Here is a 23016-nt window from a genome sequence, read left to right as displayed (position 1 = left end):
TATTAATGTGAATGCGCCGATCTGAGTAAGTTTTTCTTGAGCTGCCATGCTATACTCCTAGATAAATATTTCCTAAAGGTTTTATGGCACCTTCATATGTGCAGTTTAAATGTTAAGGATATGGTGTTGTTAACTTCATGTGTGCAGTGTAAATATCAAGGACATAGTGTCTTTAACTCTATGAGTGTTGTGTAAATATTAAGGATATGGTGTCCTTAACTTCATGAATGTTGTATAAATATTAATGACAAAGTGTCCTGTAATTACACCTTCCGTTGTTAAACTTTAGGACATCATGTTCTTAACTTCATATGTGCAGTGTAAATGTTAAGGACACGGCGTCCTTAACTTCATGTGTGCAGTGTAAATGTTAAGGACACCATGTCCTTAATATTTACAGAACACTCATGAAGAAAGGGTAACATCTTTTCGTATTATTTTAATAGAGTGATGGCTATTTTTGCTCAGCATTAAAAATACTGGATAAAAATTAAATACCATGTTAAAAAGTGGCTATCGGACGCCATTTCTACCCTATATTTCCTAGAACAAACATGGAAAGGGCATCTCTTCCATTGGGCTTGAAAATGATTTTGATCAGCCAACTAACACACCCTTTATTTTTCACACCCTTTATAACATAACACACCCTTTATTTCTCCACAGAATATTTTAGTTTTAAAAGGCAAACAGTGACATTGTCTCCTATTTGGTTGGCACTTACAAATATTATAGGGCTACCTTTTGTTTCTCCATAGAACACGGTTGAAATAACAATGAAGAATTGAAGCTATCATTATCCCATTTGATTCAAGTACTATTCAATGGTCAACATAAGGTTGCCCCATAACAGAGACCAAACATTGCAATTAGGACTGCTACTCTTCTGGCTATTAACAAAGGATGAAAAATGTGCACATGTTACTGGTTGCAAAGATATACTTGTTCACATAATAAAGAAAAGAATGCTGCCCTCTTGGGGAGGTGTCAACAATTTGAGAAGATGTTTGGGTGCTGAAATTGCTCTTTAGATCTTATAGTTTCTCTTATATTAACAGGTTCGGGAAATGGTATTCATGTGTTAGCTAAGTTAGCAAATTGGTCTCTTAGGGAAGTGCTTTCTCAAGTTGGATGTAGGTTACGGCCTATAACTCATTTGGTCAATTAGACCTTGTCACTTCTAAATAAAAACATAATAAAAATCTTTTGGGAGTTCATTCACACAACTGGAGTTTGTTCCAGGCTTTGGATGGTTTATAATCAGCACTCAAGAATATAGTTACAGATGCCACTTTGCGTTGTAGAATAACTATACAATTCCCTGTGAACAGAGCTTCACCTCGGAAAGGGTTGCGACTTCAAGTCATCAATGGAAAGATACATAATACTACCTGAATGCTCTTTTAAGTGTAGCTAGCAAAATCTGTATCTTGTTTCCTTGGATTGGTGGTGTGAATGAGAACAAATTCTGGATTATGGTTTCTGTATATGCTGTTCATAATATAAGAGCTTCACTGTACCTCATGGCCAAAATTTATCATTCCCTTGCAAATCACATGCACGTTGTTCACAGTCAAGCTTGCCCCATCGTGCATCAACTCGATCACATGGAAATATAGGCTTGTTCAAACTGTAGAAAATAGTTGGAATTTGCTTCAGAAATTCAGTAATAAATTAAATACCATTTTTTCAAAGAGACAGGAACTAACCCGATGAAAAAAACTTTAAACTTAAAAGACCCATTGAAGACAAGATTGGGGAGCAATTACGAAAACTAGTTCTGTCGCAAACTGGATTCAGGTTAAACGGTTTGGGAGCCAATGAGTTCACATCATATTTAAGAGTTTTAAGTCCTCGTTCTTGACATAAGAGATGCATAGCTGAAAACAGAAAAAGCTTTAAGATGCAGTACCTTCTATTGACAACATTGTGCATGTAACATAACCATTGTGAAAGTTCAGCTTGAGAGCCAGCTTGTACAGGGTTTGCTCTGTCAATTAGCATGAGAAACAAAGTTCATCAACATACAATAAGAAACTCTATAAGGTATTCTGAGCATTCACGGCGGCAGGCTATGTCATAACATCACAGAAAGGCACTATGGCCCAATGACGTCACCGACTATCGAGATTGTAAAGCCCCTAATAATTTTTTTTTATCTAATTCAAGCTAATTACAAATTTAAACTGTGATTTAATTAGTCTCAAAGGGCGTGCTGGCTCACACGAGGGTAACAATGACCTGGGTATATGTGAACATGCCTAAGGGATTGGAAGAGGTTTGGATCGGGGAATAAGAAAACAGAAGCAAACGGATCGAAGTGGAAAGTTCCAGGCCATGAGACACTAAGAAAGTTTGGACAAGAAGACAGAGGAGGCAACGGACTAAGGTTCCATTGCATGGGAATCGCATGTCACTGGCTCACAACCCAAATCCTGGAACCATGACATGTGCCGCATGTCCATTGCATGGGGTTCCTGAAATTTAGTGAAAACAATTACCCCAACTTCAAAAATATTAATCTCTTAATATATAAGGAATTTTTCCAAGGTTCCTTGTAGCCCTTGAAGTCTGGTTTCCAACACTTCAAATCGTACGTCAATTGAAGATCAGTATAAAAAGTTATGGCCGTTTCACAAAGGGTTGCCGTGCAGTCACAGGCCATTCAATGGCCATGCAGCGCATGGCCAGAGCATGGAACCCCAACACTATAAATATAACTATTTCGGGATAAATTTGCATTTTGAGAAAAGGGATTAGGGTTCTTGGCTCTCAAGTGACAATTTGGTGCTTCAAAATGATCCTACTAACCAAGGTAAATTATTATTGGTGATTTGAAACTCCTTCACGGTAAGGGATGGGGGAGACGGAGGGGATATGGGGAAGGGCTAAGGAGGGTTGTTTCTCTGTTCTTTCACTATTTTGGACAAGTGAGAGGGGGAGGTTCGAGGCCCTTTTTTTCTTTAATTTTTTTTGTTTTTTTAATTATTGTAATTCTCTTTTAAATTACAGGTGGCAATTTTCCCCAAAAGTTACACGTGCCATTATATCATTGCTTCGTTTGACATGTCACCAACGGGTGACTTTCACATGGATGGTTTATACATAAGAATATTAAGCCAACTGCATACCGATAGGTTTAACAGCTTAATATTTATATGCAGTAGAAAATATAACGAAATTATGGTAGTACTTTTTATTTTATATAATATTGACAGACAATGAGTCTAAATGGAGAAACATGATGAGGATTCATATACCCAATCCCCATTTGTTTGGAGCTGAGGCGTTATTGTTTGTTGTAGTTTAAAATCTAGAAATGAAAATTCTGAAAAAAGAAAATTTACCAATTGCTCTCATGCAAGCTGATAAACTAGGTACCTTAGAACTTCTTTAAAGTGATCTGCACATTCTTTGCAAGGGTACATGCGAGATAATATTGCCATCTGCATGCAAAAAGAAAAGCAATCCTTTAGTTTCCAAAAGACAGCCCCATTTTTCACTCCAACCCTATGAACAAAATCCTTATTGCAGGCAGAGTTGTAAACACATAAAATCCTTGTAAATATAATGGAAAAACTTATCATAAATTGGGGACATCAATGTATAACACTTCCCATACTGACGGTCACCTTAATTTTGTCTCATTGCTTATGGAAATCATAACAGAAAGGATTTTGAGCATTTTGAACTATGATAAGGGAAACTATTCTACCCTAGATAAGCCCTCAATATTTTAAAGCAGATCCTTGCGTCTATATGTAACATCACCTTCCAAACACAACTAACATGGGGGGGGGGGGGGGGGTTGGACCCAGTGGGATGAGGAAGAAGGTAGAGGTGTGAATTGAGTCAGGGGATGGGAATGGGAGTGGGTAAAAAAGTGAACTGCAAGATAGATTTCACGATTTTGAGGGTATGGTAGTCTGATAATGGGTCATTGGGGTGGGCATATAGGAGCAGATGATAAAGGAAGGGCAGTCCCAAGGGACAGCGGGCTGGGGTGAGGATAGTTTAGATGTACCTAGTATGGTGGTAGTGCTAGTTTCACGAATACCTATTTTATGTCTTCATTTTTGGTTTTCTGCTTCTCCACTCCGTACTTTCCTGTTCCTAAAGCACTTCCTTTCATTGTTTCCATTTTTCTTTTTTCCTTCTTTTCTATAAAATTAAATTTTATTTGTTTTTTCTAATTGTAAGAACCATACGTCCAAAACTTAAATCTGGCATTATAGGGACTAATCTTAGGTTTCACAGTAAGACAGATGTCAAATCCACATATCCATTATCCAATAAGAAAATTAGAATGAAAAATTCCTAATCAACATTAAGCAATCCAAACTTCCCAATAAGGGTAAGTTATATATGAAATCAATGCAAAGAAAGAAAAAAAAGCAACAATGATAGTGGCGTCGTGGAATCGGCAGCATTCTCAAATTACTTATTCACACCACTATCTTTTTTGAGAAAGGGTAACAATTATTCACACCACTATCTTATAGAGCACTTATTGTTTACTTCCTTTCAAAATTTATCCTTCTATTACTTCCCATCTTCTGAACTGCATAAACCTCTAACTCTTATAATGGCACAAGAATTTCCCAAATGATTGTCTTATTTCTTATGGACACCCACCTTGCACCTCAAATGCAGGCAAACAGAAATCCAAAATATCAATTTCAGTTGAGCTCTCGAAAGAGAAGAGATCCTTTTGGATATGTCCACAGCATGAGAAGACAAGGTCAAAATGTTATCATTTTGCAGGAAGATATTCAAAAATTTCCTTGGAATCTGATGACGAAGCAGTTGGGATTCTAAACATTCACAATTCTGAAATCAAGAAAAATAATCATTTAGGGTGACTGAGTACCATACCAGTTCTTTCACATCCCTCTTTTGTTGTCTGGTTGGCTTGTCTGGATACTGAAAAAAATACAATTGAGCTATTATGATCATATAGGTCAACAAGTAAGAATATTCAATAAATAAAAGTGATTTATTTTTTAGCACCAAGAAAACAAAAGAACCCGGCGGATAAGGAACCCTTTGGAACACTATTGTATATTGCCCAATTTATTAACCATCAAGAGCATTGGGTAGACTAGATATACAACAAAATAGTAGAGCAAAATTATAACCAGACTATTAATTATCAAAATAGAATAATTCAGTGGCCTCACCTTGCTTAACTGTGTGCTATCAATATTATTAATGAAAGTGTCTTGCTGTACAATTCCTAAGAAGTTGACAACTGAAATGCCTAAGCAACTCGGACTAAAATTTCTCTACTGAAAGGTCTTTACAGCTTGAGTAGAAAGAGAACTTCTGCTATTGAAAAAGTGGATACTTGACCTGAGCTCCAAGAGTGTGAAGAAAAGTCCAAGTAGCTCTTCCAAGATCTTCTTTAGTCACTGGGCCGGCATTTCTCTCCTGAGAAGGATGGTTGATCAAAAATTGTATTGCGGCGGAAAAAAAAAAGAGCAAGCAATTGAAAACCAAGATATGCTGGGTGACATTCTCTTGGAGAATAAAGAGCACTTAACATATGCATCAACTCCCAGATTTAATATACTAAGACCAATTGCTGCACAAGATACTCGCCGTCTAAAACAACAGCTCTCAACCAAAAACAACCAATGCTAAACATAAAGTCCAATACTATACCTGCCGCACCAATGAATTTGTTACAAGTCAAAGAAATCATAGCTCAAACTAACCCAATTAGCCAGTATACTCGCTTTCCTCCTCTTCTACCCAGACTCCTGAAGAAATCAATCTATTCCTTATGTAATCTTTTGCCTGTTGGAGGAAACTGCAACATCCTCATGCATTGATATCATCAACTAAAACCTCAATCACCAACCAATTCAGATCAGCTATATGAATCCTCAGTACCCATTCCGCTATACTCAAGTCAATTCCATTTCATCAATGTAGCGCGTATTTAAGTAAGCAAGTCAATAGTACTAAGAAATTTATCATAACTAGCTATTTCAGGCTTATCATAACTAGCTATTTCAGGCTTGCTATCTACACACGGCAACACTGCTTTTTTTTTTTAATCTGGCATTGGAACTGGCTACACTTTTCATATAGGTTGAGTTCAACACCCTTCATGCATTTGATTCGAAAAAATAATCTTTCTTTTTTTCTTTAGTAGTATATGGTGAAAACTTGCGTCCTCTAGCATCATTGTCAATTCGGTTTATGTAACTAAAAACCTATCTCAACTCAACAGCCAACAATATTATTACGGTATAATAGAAAAAGACGCTCAGACTATCTGTGAGAACTTTCATCAAACACTTATTAGGCATTATCTACATACCTCCAATCCTTCAATAAGTGCAGCAGCACTAAAACACAGCTCGAAACTACAAAATAATTAAAGGCCGTTAAGGAAAATTACCTGCTTGGGCAATTCAGAATGTTGAGAAGTTGGAGATTTTGAAGGAGGTAGATTCTTGGAAGAAGATGAAGAGAGCCCCAAAGAGAAGGAGTGGTCATCATTATGAGATGAAGGAGATTTTGGGAGAGATATTAAATGAGAAAGCTGAGTTTGGATAGAGTTTGATACTTTCTCGTATGTTCTGAACAGAAGCTGCAATGGATTTTCAGACATTTGGAGGAGTTAAAGAGTCTTTGATTGAGAATGTTTTCTCCAGCCAAACCCGTTGATTCGTTTGTATTTTGAACTCATATTTATATTTTTGGTAGGAGCACTTTATCTTAATAGGGGATTTTTTAGTCGAGCCCCCAAAGCAAATTAAGAAATTAAAATAAAAAATTTAATATTAGTATAAAATTTTACATAGCTAATCATTTGCTTTGCAATATAAAACTCATTATCTAATTTCTGTTAACACAACATTTGATTAGTTAATCAAAGTTAAATTTTTCTAGTTAATTCTGTATTACTAATTCTTGCATAACTTATGCGAGAAGTTATATATTGTTTTATTTAAAATTAGACTTGAAGTAATAATAGGTTTTAGTGATACCTTGATAAGAGAATATAAAGACAAAAAATGCATTAAAAATAGGCAATTCCTACCTTTATATTCACCTTATACAAATATTACGTTTTTATACACTACATAATAATTTGACATTGTTAATATTGTAATAGCCGATTCTTGTACTACAATCCTTACAAGAATAGCTCAACCCTTTAAACTTAAAAACATCATCATCAACTGTTAGAGATAGTTATTCAGCTGGTTATTCAACATCTACTATGAGGTTTTAGGTGATACATAAGAGAACAAGAAAGAGTACACGAAAGATGATGTTCTCAATGAGAGCATAACCAAAGTCTTTTATCCTTTAATAATTCAACAGATCTCAGCCGTCCAATACAGAGCAAGTATTTTAATCTCAAACGTTCTCTCATGTGGATTCATTTTAACCAACACCGTTGATTTGGCACACCTATCAACTTAGGATACCTATTCTAAATTATTCCCTATGCATGTGAGCACGTGACAATGCAAAGAAATTTGTTTTTATATTCTTGCATATTAGAAGGTTGGTTAGGATTAGACAAATAGAAATAGTACCGTTACACCCCATGTTTTCGTATATGGAAGTACACCATAAATAAATTGATATAAGCCCGGAAATGAGATGTTACATTCTGCATTTTCGTATGTTAAGGTTTCGTCGTAAGTTAATTGACGTAAGTTCGGGAATGGGATTATTTTGGAGATTATAAGCATTATGCTATTTCAATCAAGTGATGAGTAAATTCGTGAAGGTGAGAGGGTAAGCAAATCGAAGAAAATAAATTTCGTCGAAGTTTGATATTTTGGAATAAAATACGGTTCGAGCTATAATACCCTGTATTTATGGACTAGTATCATATAAGGTACCACATGACTATGATAGTAAGGTGTATAAAGTGTATAAAAAATGAGTATCATTTTATGTAATTTGAGATAATTCTTAATTATATGAATAATTAGTTAATTATTGGTTAGATGAGGGATTAATTAGTTAAATAAATTATTAGTAGATAATTAAGACTTTAGGGATAAGTTATGGGTCCAAAAACGTGACAGCCCCCCAGCCCAGCCCCCAAACATTAATATGACTCTTATTTTGAAGATTAAAGTGATTAGTCACCACTTGAAGTGGGCCCACATTTCATTCAAGATCACTTAAGATTTGAGACCATTTTGGCCTCTTAAAATTTTCAAGAGATTCAAGCTAAATGTTCTTTCTATAAGGAACTTACGTTAGACCAGAATTGAAGAAAATCATAATATTTTTCCAATCCCGATACCAAATTACTCATGGTGAAGCACTTAGTAGGCGTTGTATTTATGTTACTATTATGAAATTTTACAATATTAAGGGAATACGGTGTAATCTTTCTCAAGAGAATCGACTCAGGTATGTTAAGGCTATCCCTTCTTTCTTTTGGCGTGATCTATACGACACGAACGAAACGAGCAAATGCACAATTTTCATAAATTACTCTATTCATAAAATTATTAGGGGTGTCTATATTCTTGATTCCCCATGTGAATTATTATTATATCTTCTGTTCATGGGTCTCAGAAAAATACGTATTTAATAAAATTTATCCGACAGGCATATTATTTTTATGACATTCCGAGAGATTTTATTGACATATTTTATATGCATTTTATTCATTTATACATGTACATTGACCCATGAACAGATGGCGTTATATACGCGTATATATGTATATTATATGTATATGAGATATGGAAAAAGGTTATGGCATTATATACGCATCACCACCTGATCAACTAGTATACGTTGATAATTTGCCCACAGTGGCTGAAATGATATGATGGGACACCCTCAGAGGCTTGATGATATTATGAACGCATATACCTATGCATGGTATGACATTTATACGCATGTGCATGACATTATAAAAATGAAATGATTCACAGAGCTATGCAAACATACATGTCGAGTCTTTTACTCGATGTTTCTCTCATGTCTATTATTTACTGATTTTCATTCCTTACATACTCGGTACATTATTTATACTGACGTCCCTTTTTCCCGGGGACGCTGCGTTTCATGCCCGCATGTCTCGATAGACAGGTCGAGAGTCCTCCAAGTAGGCGATCAGCTCAGCAGAAGATGTTGGTGTACTTCATTTGCTCTAGAGTTGCTTGTTTTGTCAGTATGATTTAGATGTATATTGTTTGGTATGGCGGGGCTCTGTCTCGACCCGTATGATAATTATGTATTCTTAGAGGCTTGTAGACAAATGTTATATACGTAAAAGATTGTATGGCCTTGTCGGCCTATGTTCAGTGTACGGGTGGTTATTTTGGTCTTATAGGCCCATATGTCTTATGTATAAGTTGATATTACATGTTGTATTCTACCTATCTCACGACAGCCTCTCCGGCTCAGTTATCTATGATAGTATGATACGAAAAGATACGTTATGTTGGTACTCGATTGAGTAACGTACCGAGTGCCCGTCGCGGCCCATCGGTTTGGGTCATGACAAGTACACCTGTACAGTAGCTAAACAACTTTTGATTCTTTTATCTGTTTAAATACATGTAAAGTTAATGAATAAAATACAAAAAATTCTATACTGCTTTCTCTACAGTATTCTTTCATGGTATCAGAGCAATAGAAGCTCGATCCATCATCTCTTTCTTTACAGTGTGATTCTTGAACCATGGCTGATAACATTGAAGCAACAATCACTCAAACCACCACTGGTGTAATATCTCCCATCGATTCCAATCATGCTTATTTCCTTCATTCCTCTGATGCACCATGCATATCTCTTGTCAACACTGCCTTTGATGGCATAGGATTTCAAGGTTGGAGAAGGTCAGTGCTCAAAGCTCTGTCAGCCAAGAACAAGATAGGCTTCATCAATGGTGATTGCCCTGCTCCAACTCCTAGTACAAAGGATTTCCAGCCCTGGAGTAGATGCAATGATATGGTGACATCTTGGTTGCTCAACTCACTATCCAAGGACATAGGGGATAGTGTCATCTACTCAAAATATTCTAAGGACCTCTGTACCAGTTTGGAACACAGATTTGGTTAGTCAAATGGAGCTAAGCTTTATCACTTGAGGAAAGAATTGTCAGGATTAGTCCAAGGGACAAGTGACATAGCAAGCTATTTCACAAAACTCAAACGACTATGGGATGAGTTGGATTCACTAAATTGTGATGTGAAGTGCAGTTGCTTGTGTGTGTGTGTGAAGGAAAGCAGAGATTAGAAAAGTCACTAGATGATGAAAGACTCATTCAATTTCTTATGGGTTTAAATGACAGTTATACACAAGCAAGAGGAAACATCCTCATGATGAATCATTTGCCAAGCATCAATCATGCATACTCTCTTGTGCTACAAGATGAAAGCCAGAAAGAGATCTTTACCAATCCACTCATTTGTCATGATTCATCAGCTTTCATGGTCACCAACCAAAACAACTTTGCACAAAAAGGAGGAAGGCATACTCAAAAAGGGAATGCACAGTATCCAAAGTTTGGAAACAACATGCAAAAAGGAACTAACAATTCCATTCAGAGAAATTCAACTTCCAAAGGAAAGAAAACCAAGTTTAATCCTAATGTATCTTGCAGTCATTGCAAGAAAGTTGGACACATTGTAAGTGATTACTATAGAATAATAGGTTTTCCAGAAGATTTTGAGTTCACAAAGGGAAATCATATGCAAGTCAGAGGAAATGGAGCATTTCAAATGGAATAGACAGAACAAAACAGCAGTAGTCAGAGTGAAGTGATCAATCAACACCTATCACAAGATCATTTTTCTCAGCTAGTGCAACTGATTAAGCAAGTCAAGGTTGCAGATTCAGGAAATTCAGGAGCAGAAATCAACGCCAATATTGTAGCTAGTACCATTGCAAGATATTCTGGAACTTGTTTCTCAGTTTTTAATTCTAATACATGGATTATTGATTCTGGAGCCTCTGAACACATGCGTTTTGACTCAAATGCTTTTATTTCTTTAACAACCCTGTCAGTTCCCTTGAGTATAAACTTGCCTAATTCTTTCAAAGTTACAGTAACTCATATATGAAGAATATTCATTCTACCTGATTAGATTATGGAAAATGTATTATATGTACCTAGTTTCAGATATAATCTATTATCTGTTAACAGATTCTGTTAACAATTTCAGTCATTCCTCTTTTTCACTTCTAGTTATTGTTTCTTGCAGACCCCCAAGTTTTTGGTGAAGCTAAGGAAGGACTTTACCTCTTGGAGCCAAGTCAAATTAGAAATAGCACATAAGTAGATCCAAGTTCTTTTTCAAGTCAAAATTTTTTAGGTCAATTATCAGTTTCTTTTCCTTTCTCTGCAAATGCAATTTTAGATGTAAGCCTTTGGCATGTTAGATTGGGGCATTTGCCTTTTTCATCAATGAAACATCTCAGTTTTATCTCTTTACCATCTAAATCTGATTGTTTCTGTGATATATGTCCTGAAGCTAGGCAAACCAGAATTTTCTTTACTTTAAGTCAAATTAAAACAAAAAGGCCTTTTGAGTTAATTCATGTTGATGTTTGGAGCTCCTAAAAGTGGCCACTTATAATGGTTTCAAATATTTCTTAACTATTGTGGATGACTAGAGTAGAGGAGCTTGAACTTTTCTCATGAGTACCAAAAGCAATGCTTTTGGTCTTCTCAAAAACTTCTTCACAATGGTGGAAAGACAATTTGGGGTAAAAGTGCAGAAACTGAGAACAAATAATGTATTTGAACTTGGGAAGGGTTCTCAAGAGGTAGCTTTCCTTGCTTCACAAGGAATACTACACCAAACATCATTTGTGGCAACACCTCAACAAAATGGGGTGGTTGAGAGGAAGCATAGACACCTTTTAGAAATTGCAAAGGCTCTACTATTTCAGTCTAATCTTCCTCTGATCTACTGGGGAGAGTGTGTGCTAACTGCTACCTATTTGATTAACAGGTTGCCTTCTAAGGTACTCAAAGGAAACTCACCTTACTCTGTGTTATTCAAGCAACAACCCTCATATAATTCACTGGAGTGTTTTGGTTGTCTTTGCTATGTATTTACTTTGTCTGCAGGGAGAGGAAAGTTTGACCCAAGGGCAAAGCCTTGTGTATTTCTGGGATATCCTTTGGGACAGAAATGGTATAAGATTCTAGAGTTAGATACAAAGAGAGTGACAGTATCCAAGGATGTTCAATTCTCTGAAGATCAATACCCTTTTGCCTCCACTAACCTAACTCCAGCCTCTATCTTTCCTATTCCCTCATCCATAAACTATGGTCTTGTATCAGACCATGACCAACATAATCCTGTGACATCTAGAGAAAACTTTCAATCACCATCCCAATTCATCAACCAAAGTATTTCTAGCACACCTCAGTTAACCTCTACTTCTTATTCAAGATCATCTTCTCATTCCCCTTTGCCCATAACAATTCCAGAAATCAGGAAATCCACCAAACCACATAACACACCTGCATACCTACAAGATTATATTTGCAACTCAATATTTCTTACTGATTTGACTAACTCTTGTCTCATGTCACCAATTCAACCTAATGTGTTACCCTTTATAGCCTTTTCATTTTCCAACCAATCCTTAATTAACTCTATTTCTTACCTATCAGAACCTACCTCCTACTCTCAGGCTATGTTGCATCCAGGTTGGCAAGAGGCTGTGGCTAAGGAATTGGAAGCTATTGAACTGAACAAAACTTGGAAAGTAGTCTCTTTACCTACTGGGAAGAAAGCTCTTCCCTGCAAGTGGGTTTACAGAGTAAAGTACAAGTCAGATAGTTCTTTGGAAAGGTTTAAGGCTCGTTTGGTTATCAGGGGAGACACACAAAGAGAAGGTATAAACTTCACTGAAACCTTCTCTCCAGTTGTTAAGATTACAATAATCAGATGTCTACTTGCTATTGCAGCAAAGAAAGGATGGCAAGTATCACAACTAGATGTGAACAATGCCTTCCTGCATGGAGATTTGCAGGAAGAGGTGTTTATGAAATTCCCAGCAAGACTGTCACCACCTTCACCCAACCATGTTTGCCTTTTGAAAAAGTCTCTGTATAGACTGCGACAAGCCTCAAGACAATGGTATGACAGGCTCACTGCAACCCTCAATTTCAAAGTGTATTCATATTCCCTAAATGACTATTCATTATTTTTTAAGAAATCAGCAGGCAAAACTACTATAGTTGCTGTCTACGTTGATGATATCCTAATCACAGGGAATGACTCCAATGAGCAGGCAGAACTTAAATTCTTTCTTAATCTTGAGTACAAAATCAAGGATCTAGGGGATGCATATTATTTTTTGGGGTTTGAAATTATCAGAGAAAACCAAGGAATCATTTTGACTCAAAAGCATTATACCTTAGACCTCTTGCCTGAGTTTGATTGCACGCAAATGAGACCAGCCTCATCTCCTTTGGATACTACTCAGAAGCTTCGACCAGAGTAAGGTACTTTGCTTCAAGATCCTATCTTTTACCATCGATTGTTGGGGAAATTAAATTTCCTTACCCATACTCGACCGGACCTCTCCTTTGCTGTGCAACACCTCAGTTAGTTCATGCAAATACCTCATCAGCCTCATCTAGATGCAACTTTTCACTGCCTCAAATATCTCTTCAAAGACCTTGGTTTGGGACTTTTTCTAAACTCCAGATCTGATTATCAACTACTTCCCTTCTGTGATTCTGATTGGGGATCTTGTCCTCAATCTCAGAAATCCATTAGTGGATTTTTCATTAGCCTGGGAGGTACTCCTGTTTCCTGGAAATCAAAGAAGCAAACTTCAGTCTCTCTTTCCTCTGCTAAAGCAGAGTATCGCTCAATGAGAAGAGTTACAGCAGAAATTACCTGGTTGGTCCGTTTATTAGGTGATCTATTTATTCTCCCTTCCTTGCCGACAAATCTCTTCTCCGATAGTCAGGAGGCTATTCACATCGCCAAAAATCCGGTCTTCCATGAGCGTACCAAGCACGTGGAGTTGGATTGCCACTTTGTGCGGCAATAATTTTTTGCCGGAATCATCTCACTCTCTTACATCCCGTCCAAATCTCAGCTAGCGGACATCTTCACAAAACCCTTGGCTGGGCCAGCCCACAATTCCATTGTTGGCAAGTTGGGTGTTGTTAATACCCCCTCCAACTTGGGGGGGGGGGTGTTGGAGATGGTTATTCAGCTGGTTATTCAACATCTACGATGGAGGTTTTAGGTGATACAGAAGAGAACAAGAAAGAGGATGTTGTCTCAATGAGAATGACTTTGGTCGGCATAACCAGGGTCTTTTATCCTTTAATAATTCAACAGATCTCAGCCGGCCAATACAGAGCAAGTATTTTAATCTCAAACGTTCATCTCATGCGAATTCATTTTAATCAACACCGTTGATTTGGCACAACTATCAACTTAGGATACCTATTCTAAATTATTCCTTGCGCATGTGAGCACGTGACAATGTAGAGAAATCTATTTTTATATTCTTGCATATTAGAAGGTTGGTTAGGATTAGACAAATAGAAATAGTACACATGTACAGTAGCTAAACATCTTTTGATTCTTTTATCTCTTTAAATACATTTAAAGTTAATGAATAAAATACACAGAAAATTCTATACTGCTTTCTCTACAGTATTCTTTCAGCAACAAAGACATGATTGAAACATTTAATATATAATAAAACATAATGACCAAGATGTTTATAGATTTGATAAATAAACCGTGGATCTCAACAATCAGCTAAACTACTTGTCGTATACTTATCATTCTCATTTACATAAAATGGTAGCTGGAGTAGGGTACGTATGTCGTGCAATAATTTCATATATTTTTGACGTTATTACCCTACTTGCTTGTTGTTTGGATGCTAATTTGTGCTACAATTGCGCTTGATAGAGTTTATTTCATGTGTAGGAATGCTTGGACATGAATTGGAGAAAAGTGACACGAAATGGTACCTCAGAGCTACAAAATGGAGCAATAAAAGAAGACGTGCAAGGCAATGAAAAGTCATGGCCATAGACAATGCAAAGCATTGTCCAGGGCACTGTCATTGGCACCCCAGACAGTGCCTCGTGCAGAAACAATGGCGCCCATAGACAATGCCTCGCACAGAAATATTGGTGCCCCAGACAGTGCCTCGCGCTGACGATGCCATTCGAGCAAATTTTAATTCCTCACTAGTTTTGGACATGTAGATTTCGGCCCCTGCCCTATAAATACCTATTAAAGTTAGTTTTTGAAGGATTAGACATCATTAGAGAGGCAAGAGGCTAAGATATACTTTGGAAGCACGAATCACTCGAGTTTTTCTCTCCGCTTTCCTTTTATTTGTAGTTTAATGCTCTTAGATATTATTATGATTATCTACCCAATTATGAGTAGCTAAACCCGTCATCTAGGGTTGATGGAACCAATTGTTGGATGACGTCTTGCTTGTGTTTTGATATAATTGAGCCGTTATTACTCTTTAATTGTTCAACTATGTGTTTCTTGTGATTAAATGAAGGGCCCTTGATTAATCGTGTCTAGTTATCTTGTGTTGATTGATAAAGAACACTTGATTATATTATTGTTGAATAACGCCACTTTCGAGTAAGTTAAGAGATTATTTATTCAAATTTAAAAGCGGAATTAGAGATAACGATGCTTTGGCGCGATATTTATGAGTTGTACGAAATGTCAACTAGAGTAGTTCGAAAGAATACTTCTAGTAAATTATCATAATTGATAGAGAGATAATTGCGGTAAACAAGAACTCATCATCTTTAGAGAGTTTTACGGCGAGATTATAGCTAGCGTGTTAGGAATTAATCCGACAATTGGAGAAATCGTAAACCCTAGATCCTTTTATCCGTGAATTCAACCTCATTCTTGCTAATTGATAGTTTTTATTGTCATTTTTCCTTAGTTAAGTAATTTCTGTTAATTCACAACTCAATTCTTGAACTCTGAAAGTTGTCTGAGCTTATCATTAGTGATCCTGAAAAGTTGTAGAAAATAGGTTAGTTCCATATGGGATTCGACTCCGGACTCTTGAACCGGATTATTTTTGCAGCAACTTCTTAGTCCTTTATATAAGTCGTAGTTGGACGTGATCAAATTTTGGAGCCGTTGCCGGAGAATTAATGGTGTTATTCGTTACAACGTCAAAGAATTGCTAGGATTGTTAGTTTAGATCAATTTTCCGTGGTGTTAAAAATATTTCCATTGAAATTCTTACATTTGAATTCTTCCGAGCCTCAGGTACATGCCTAGAATCTTTTTGAGAACTGGTGAACTATTTGAAGGTCTCTCAGATCCCGAGAAAGCTTCAAGGACATTGAATCGGGCTAACAAGAAGGGCAAACAAAAAAAAATGAACAAATCGAAATTGAAATGGGTGACGTCGAGAACGTAAACGGGAACGATAAAAATAATCAAGTTGACCCAAACATCGGAGTGGTAGCACCTCTTGTGCCGAAAGCTGCTCTATATGATTGGGCACAACCAACTGTTGACAATCTGCCAACTGCAATTGCGGTCCCTCTGATACATGCGAAGACTTTTCAAATTACAAACAACATGTTGCACTTGCTGCAGAATAAAGGGATGTTCTCCGGGTCGTACATCTAAGAGCCACAACAACATCTGAAAAATTTTCTATCAATTCGTGTCACTCAAAGACAGCAGAATGTGACACCCAAAGTAATCCGATTGTTATTGTTTCCATTCTCAGTGACTGGGGAGGCTCAAACTTGGCTGAATTCGCTCCCAATAAACTCCATTGCTACTTGGGAGGAACTAGTCAAGCAGTTCTTAAACTAGTTCTATCCACCCAACAAGACTGCAAGGCAAATTGATAAGATATTGCAGTTTAGGCAGAAACCAACTGAAACATTGCAAGAGATCTGGGAGAGGTTTAAGGGTATACTGGTGAAGTGTCCACGCCATGGCATCTCAGATCAGATGCTAGGATAGAGATTCTATATGGGTTTGGCTGACAGCCTGAATTCCAATGTAGATGCTTCAGCCGTGGGTGCATTCTTGTGCAAATCATTTACAGAGTGTAAGATTCTTCTTGACAAGATGCCTCAAAATTCAGGCTGGATGACGAGGGATACAAAACTTTGTCCAATAGTGCATTCTGTTGCTCTTGACCTAAACAATACAAATTCATAAAACATAGCCTCTCTCATGACCCCGATGAGTTTGTTGACAAAGAAAATTGATGAGATGGGCACGAAACAAGTTCATATTGTTGACACAACAAAAAGAGGCCTATGCACTCCCTGCATAAATCAGTCGTATGTTTGCTCGTAGAATGGAGAGAATGATAACTAGGGCTTCAGAGAAGACATGAATTACGTAAATAATTTTGGGGGTCAAAGGCAAGGTGGACAACAATGGGGACCTCAAAATCAGCAGTACAGACCAACGCAACAACAGTACAATACTGATCCCGGGGGAGCACTACTACAAGACCAAGTTGTGCCCTATCAAAGGCAGCAGGGTTACAATCAGCAATACCAATAACAATTGGCTTACCAATAGCCTCATCAACAGCAGGTGACCAGACAAGATGACAGTAATATGATAGAAATCAAGGGCATGCTGCAACAAATCATTAGGACAAATGGAAGGATGCAATAAAAGTTAGCCGCACATGACTCGGCTATTAAAGGCATTGAAACTCAGTTAGTCCAATTGTCTATGACTTTGAACATTCACCCACAAGGAACATATGCATGCAGACACAAACATAAATCTAAAAGAGCAGAACCTGAATCAGTTAATGGCAATGAGTCTCAGGAATGAAAGGGATTTGGACAGAGAAAAAGAAGTTGCTCAATCTAATAGAAACACAGGGCCACTTACTCCAGTTCTATTCGATATCGATGAGTCGACGGAGCTCACAGAGGTTGTAATTGAACAAGCACAAGTTGACACATACAAAGAGAAGGAAATTGAACATGTAGAGGAAAAGACTTCTAATCACGAAAAGACACAAAGCAGTGGTCAGAAGCTAATTCCAGCACCATTACCTCAAAGGTTGGCAAAGCAAAAGAAAGATGATCAATACAAGAAATTCATAGAAATGATCAGACAAATTCAATTGAATATTCCGCTAATGGATGCTTTGAGAGAAATGCCAGGCTATGCGAAAATAATGAAGGATTTGATGTCTCGAAAGTTTTACTTCCAAGAACTGTCTACTGTAACTCTGACACAAACTTGTAGTGCGGTAGTGACAAGACCTATGGCTCAAAAATTTTCTGATCCTGGTAGTTTCACTATCCTATGCACAATTGGAAGTTATGCTTTTGATAAGGCATTGTGCAACTTGGGAGCCAGTATTAACTTGATGCCCTTGGAAATCTACACAAAGTTATGTATTGGCAGAGCTAGACCAACCTCAATATTGTTGCAACTGGATGATCGCACAGTGAAAAGGCCAACAAGAATCCTAGATGATGTACTCGTCCAAGTGAGGAGGTTTGTATTTCCTACTGATTTTGTGATTCTTGACTACCAGGTTGACGAAGAAATACCCATAATTTTGGGGATGTAGTTTTTAGCCACTGTGAGAGCATTGATTGGATTTGAGACTGGAGAGTTGAAAATGAGGTTAAATAATGAAGAAATAATATTCAATGTTCAACAGTCTATGAGGAGGCCCAGCGAATTTGCAAATTATTCACTAGTGGAGACCGTTGATGTGATACTACAAGAGGAGGATGAGACTCTTAATGTCAGAGACCCATTAGAAGCCTGTTTGATAAATTTGAATGAAGTGGATGGTGAAGAGTTGGCAGAGTGGGTTATGGCTCTCGAAGGTCAAGGGTTTTGGAAAAGGGAACCCCGATTCGAACCACTACTCTTAGAAGAAAGAGAAACATCACCTGCGAAGCCGTCAATAGAGAAGCCACCACATTTGGACCTGAAACCGCTTCCAGCTCACCTCAGGTATACTTTCTTAGGGCCTAACTCTACTTTATCGATTATTATCTCATCTGGTTTGTTAGTTGTGCAGGTAGAACAACTCCTATAGGTGTTACAGGAATGGAAGACTGCTATTGGTTGGACCATGGCAGACATTAAGGGTATCAACCCGGCTTTTTGCATGCACAAGATTCTCTTGGAAGAGGGGTACAAACCTTCTAGGGAACATCAAAGAAGGTTGAACCCGAACATGAAGGAAGTGGTGAAGAAGGAAGTGATTAAGTGGCTAGATGCGGGCATCATTTTTCCTATCTCGGATAGCGTCTGGGTAAGCCCAGTCCAATGTGTTACGAAGAAAGTTGGTATGACTGTTGTAATCGAGTTTATTTCTACTTGTATCGTCACGGGTCAGCAAATTTGCATGGATTACAGAAAATTGAACGCGGCCACTCGGAAAGACCATTTTTCCCTACCATTCATTGACCAAATATTAGATAGGTTAGCAGGGAGGTCTCACTTTTGCTTTTTGGATGGATACTCGGGGTACAATCAGATCACAATATCCCCTGAGGATAGAGAGAAAACATCGTTTACTTGTCCGTATGGCATCTTTCCCTTTCGTAGAATGTCGTTTGGCCTATGCAATGCACCAACCACTTTCCAGAGGTGTATGTTAGCCATTTTCACTGATATGGTTGAAGATATTATGGAAGTCTTTATGGATGATTTCTCAGTAGTGGGGAATTCATTCGAAGACTTTCTTCACAATTTGAGAAGAGTGTTGAAATGGTGTGTGGAGACAAATCTGGTGTTGAATTGGGAGAAATGCCATTTTATGGTATAAAAAGGTGTAGTTTTAGGGCATCGAGTGTCAAGTAAGGGTATTAAGGTCAACTATATTAAGGTTGACGTGATTGAAAAGTTTCCATCACCCACTTCGGTCAAGGAAGTAAGAAGTTTCCTTGGGCACGCCGGTTTCTACAGGCGATTTATAAAGGATTTCTCTAAAATTGCTAATCCCTTATGTAAACTGCTTGAAAAGGATCACCCCTTTGTGTTTTCTAATGATTGTAGATTAGCATTTGAGGAGCTGAAGAAGAAACTGGTGACTCCACCTATCATCGTTGTACTCGACTGAGAGCAGTCGTTTGATCTCATGAGTAATGCGAGTGACTATGCTATAGGAGCAGTTTTGGGGCAGCGAAAGGACAAAGTGGTGCACCCAATTTACTATGCAAGTTGAACTCTAAGCAGTGTACAACTTAATTATACTGTGACTGAGAAAGAGATGTTGGTTGTGGTGTTTGCATTCGACAAATTCAGGTCTTATTTGATAGTTTCAAAAGTGATTATTTATACTAACCATGCAACACTTAGGTACTTGATAGCAAATAAGGAGTCAAAGCCATGCTTGATCCATTGGGTTCTTTTGCTACAAGAATTCTATTTGGAGATCCGCAATAGGAAGGAATGAAGAACCAAGTGGCAGACCACCTTTCAAGGTTGGAGGGAGCTGAAAAGAAAGTAGAGGTTAAAGATATAACAAAGACATTCCCGGATGAACAATTACTAGTAGTGGCAATGGAGGAGACGCCTTAGTATGCTGATATTACTAACTATGTGGCAAGAGATATTGTACCTTATGAACTCTCTTCGATTCAAAAGAAAAATTTCTTTCGTTATTGTCGGTCTTATTACTAGGATAAACCTTTACTTTTTAAAATATGTGTGGATAACATGATTTGGAGGTGTATCCCCGAGAAAGATCAATCTTCTATTTTGCAGGCTTGCCACTCTTCACCATATGGTGGGCACTTTGAAGAAATTCAGACAACTGCGAAGGTATTGGAGTTGGGTTTGTATTGGCCGACTCTTCTATTCAAGGATGCCCATGCCTAAGTGAAAAGTTGTGATGAGTGCCAAAGAACCGGCAACATATCTCGCCGTCATGAGATGCCGATGACTACAATTCAAGAGGTGGAAGTGTTTGACGTGTGGGGGATTGATTCTATGGGACCATTTGCCAGTTCGTATGGTAACAAGTACATATGATGGCAGTTGACTATGTCTCTAAATGGGTTGAAGTGGTGGCTCTTCCAACAAATGATGCCAAGGGAGTGATAGGATTTCTAAGAAAAAATATTTTCACACGGTTTGGCACTTTGAGAGCTAAAATCAATGATGGTAGAACCCATTTTTGCAATAGAGCGTTCGCACGGTTGTTAGAAAAGTATGGAGTTCGCCATAGGGTTGCCACACCTTACCACCCACAAACGAGCGGGCAAGTGGAAGTTTCTAAGAGGGAAATTGATCACGCCCAACTATGCCTTATAAAAAGAACTAAGCAGTCGCTGCAAATATAATCCGGTTTACAAGTCCGGAGTTGAATCCCACAGAGAACTAAGGCTTAACTACAGTTGTTCAGTATCTCTAAGAAACACAAGTCCAAATATTTTCCTAATTATAAAGATTATAATATTTATTTCTATCTAATTAACTAACAAATCTAAAAAGCAGTAAAACTATCAATTAACAATGATAATGATTGGAGAAAAGATTATGGAGGTCTAGAGTTATGATTTTCCCAATTGCCGGAATCCTCCCCGCTATGCCTCCTATAATTTCGCCTAAGTATTCTCTACCGATCGTGAGTACTTCGGGTATCATAATTCTCTTCCGAGCAACTACCACAATTTACTAGACATATTCTTCCGAATTTCGCTAGCTGGCACTAGTGCACCACTCACTAAGATCGCACCAACGTTTCGTTATTCCTAATCCCACCTTTAAACCCTTCGTATTGATTCCTCACATACGTTAGGAGTGATGTTATTCAACAACTACCTAAATATGTACCCTTTTCCAAGCAATACATAATAAATAGGCACAGTCAACCGAGAGCTCTTCAATCACTGAAATAAGCACGTAGTTAAACAAGTAGAGAAATTCAAAGGCTCAATTATATAAGAACGTAACAAGAATTAATCCTCCAAAAGGTTCCATCAAAACCCTAGATAACAAATTAGCTATTCATAATAATATGCAAAACTACAATACTTGAATTCATAACCAATAATTGAATAGAGGAAGAAAGTGGGGAAAACGTGAAGTTGAATCCTTCTCCTTGCTCCTAGCGTGTTCTAGCCTCCCCAAAGTCCTCTCTCTCTCTCTCTCTCTCTCTCTCTCTCTCTCTCTCTCTCTCTCTCTCTCTCTCTCTCTTCAAAGTGGTTTATCCCCTCAAAATCACGTTTTAGGATGTATTTATATTGATTAGGGTTTGTTTGGGCCGAAATTGATTCTCCTAGTTCGGATTGGAAAAGTTGAATTTTTCTATCCCGGTCCCGGTCTGGCGAAGTGACCCTCACTTCGCTGTCCGGAACTTTCCTGATTTTTTCTGCTTCAGTCCCAGTCTGGAAAAGTGAGCCTCGCTTCGTTGTCCGGGACTTTTCTCTTCAGCTCTTTTTGATAAATGTTTCTCCCATTTGATCCTTTTCCGTGCAAGTTTATTTCAACACATAAGAAACATGTGATGGGCATATTTTCACTTCAAAATCACGTGATCTCCCTTAACTCACATAAGAAATAATGTATAAACATACTCAAAAGCATGCACTTTTCATCATTTATCACCACCCCACACTTAAACTCTTGCTCGTCCTCGAGCAACTTAAAATTAAGCATATAAGCAAGAAACACCTTTCAAAATATCCTCAAGCATCGCACCAATGACAATGGTTTATATCAACGCTTAGATCCCAACATATGCACTCTTCATACCTTTATTCAAGTTTTAAACTCATTCCAATTCATTTAAAATATTCATGTGGCTCTTCTTAACATCCTCGCCTCAAAACTTGACTCTAATGCATTCCACACTATGACTCGCTCCATGTGCCTACTCAAAAATCAAGGTCTCTACCAATCCTTTGCAAATCATGTACCCTCACCAACAAACCATAGAGAGAAAGTAGTCCGCACACTCAATATAAGTTCAAGTATAGTTTAAGGACTCAAATATAGAAAGAATTCGCTCACTCTCACAAAGAAACTCTTATGCCACCCAAGTTAGTACCATAGGCTTGCCCG

General features: G+C 37.7%; 1 protein-coding gene across 1 annotated transcript; it reads right to left on the bottom strand.

The window, feature by feature from the left end:
- Positions 1-1217: 1217 nt before the first annotated feature.
- LOC104102532 (FAD-linked sulfhydryl oxidase ERV1) lies at positions 1218-6699 on the bottom strand. Its single transcript, XM_009610263.4, has 6 exons — positions 6410-6699; positions 5353-5430; positions 4876-4923; positions 3382-3446; positions 1913-1990; positions 1218-1630 (listed from the first exon to the last, which is right to left on the bottom strand). The coding sequence occupies exons 1-6, from the start codon at positions 6620-6622 to the stop codon at positions 1522-1524; spliced, it is 591 nt and encodes a 196-aa protein (XP_009608558.1). The 5' UTR covers positions 6623-6699; the 3' UTR covers positions 1218-1521.
- Positions 6700-23016: the final 16317 nt, after the last annotated feature.

The sequence above is a fragment of the Nicotiana tomentosiformis genome, chromosome 11 (genome assembly GCF_000390325.3).
Source record: "Nicotiana tomentosiformis chromosome 11, ASM39032v3, whole genome shotgun sequence".
Taxonomy (NCBI): Eukaryota; Viridiplantae; Streptophyta; class Magnoliopsida; order Solanales; family Solanaceae; genus Nicotiana; species Nicotiana tomentosiformis.
The sequence above is the reverse complement of the archived record's forward strand: the minus strand, read 5'-3'. Positions and strand labels throughout refer to the sequence as shown.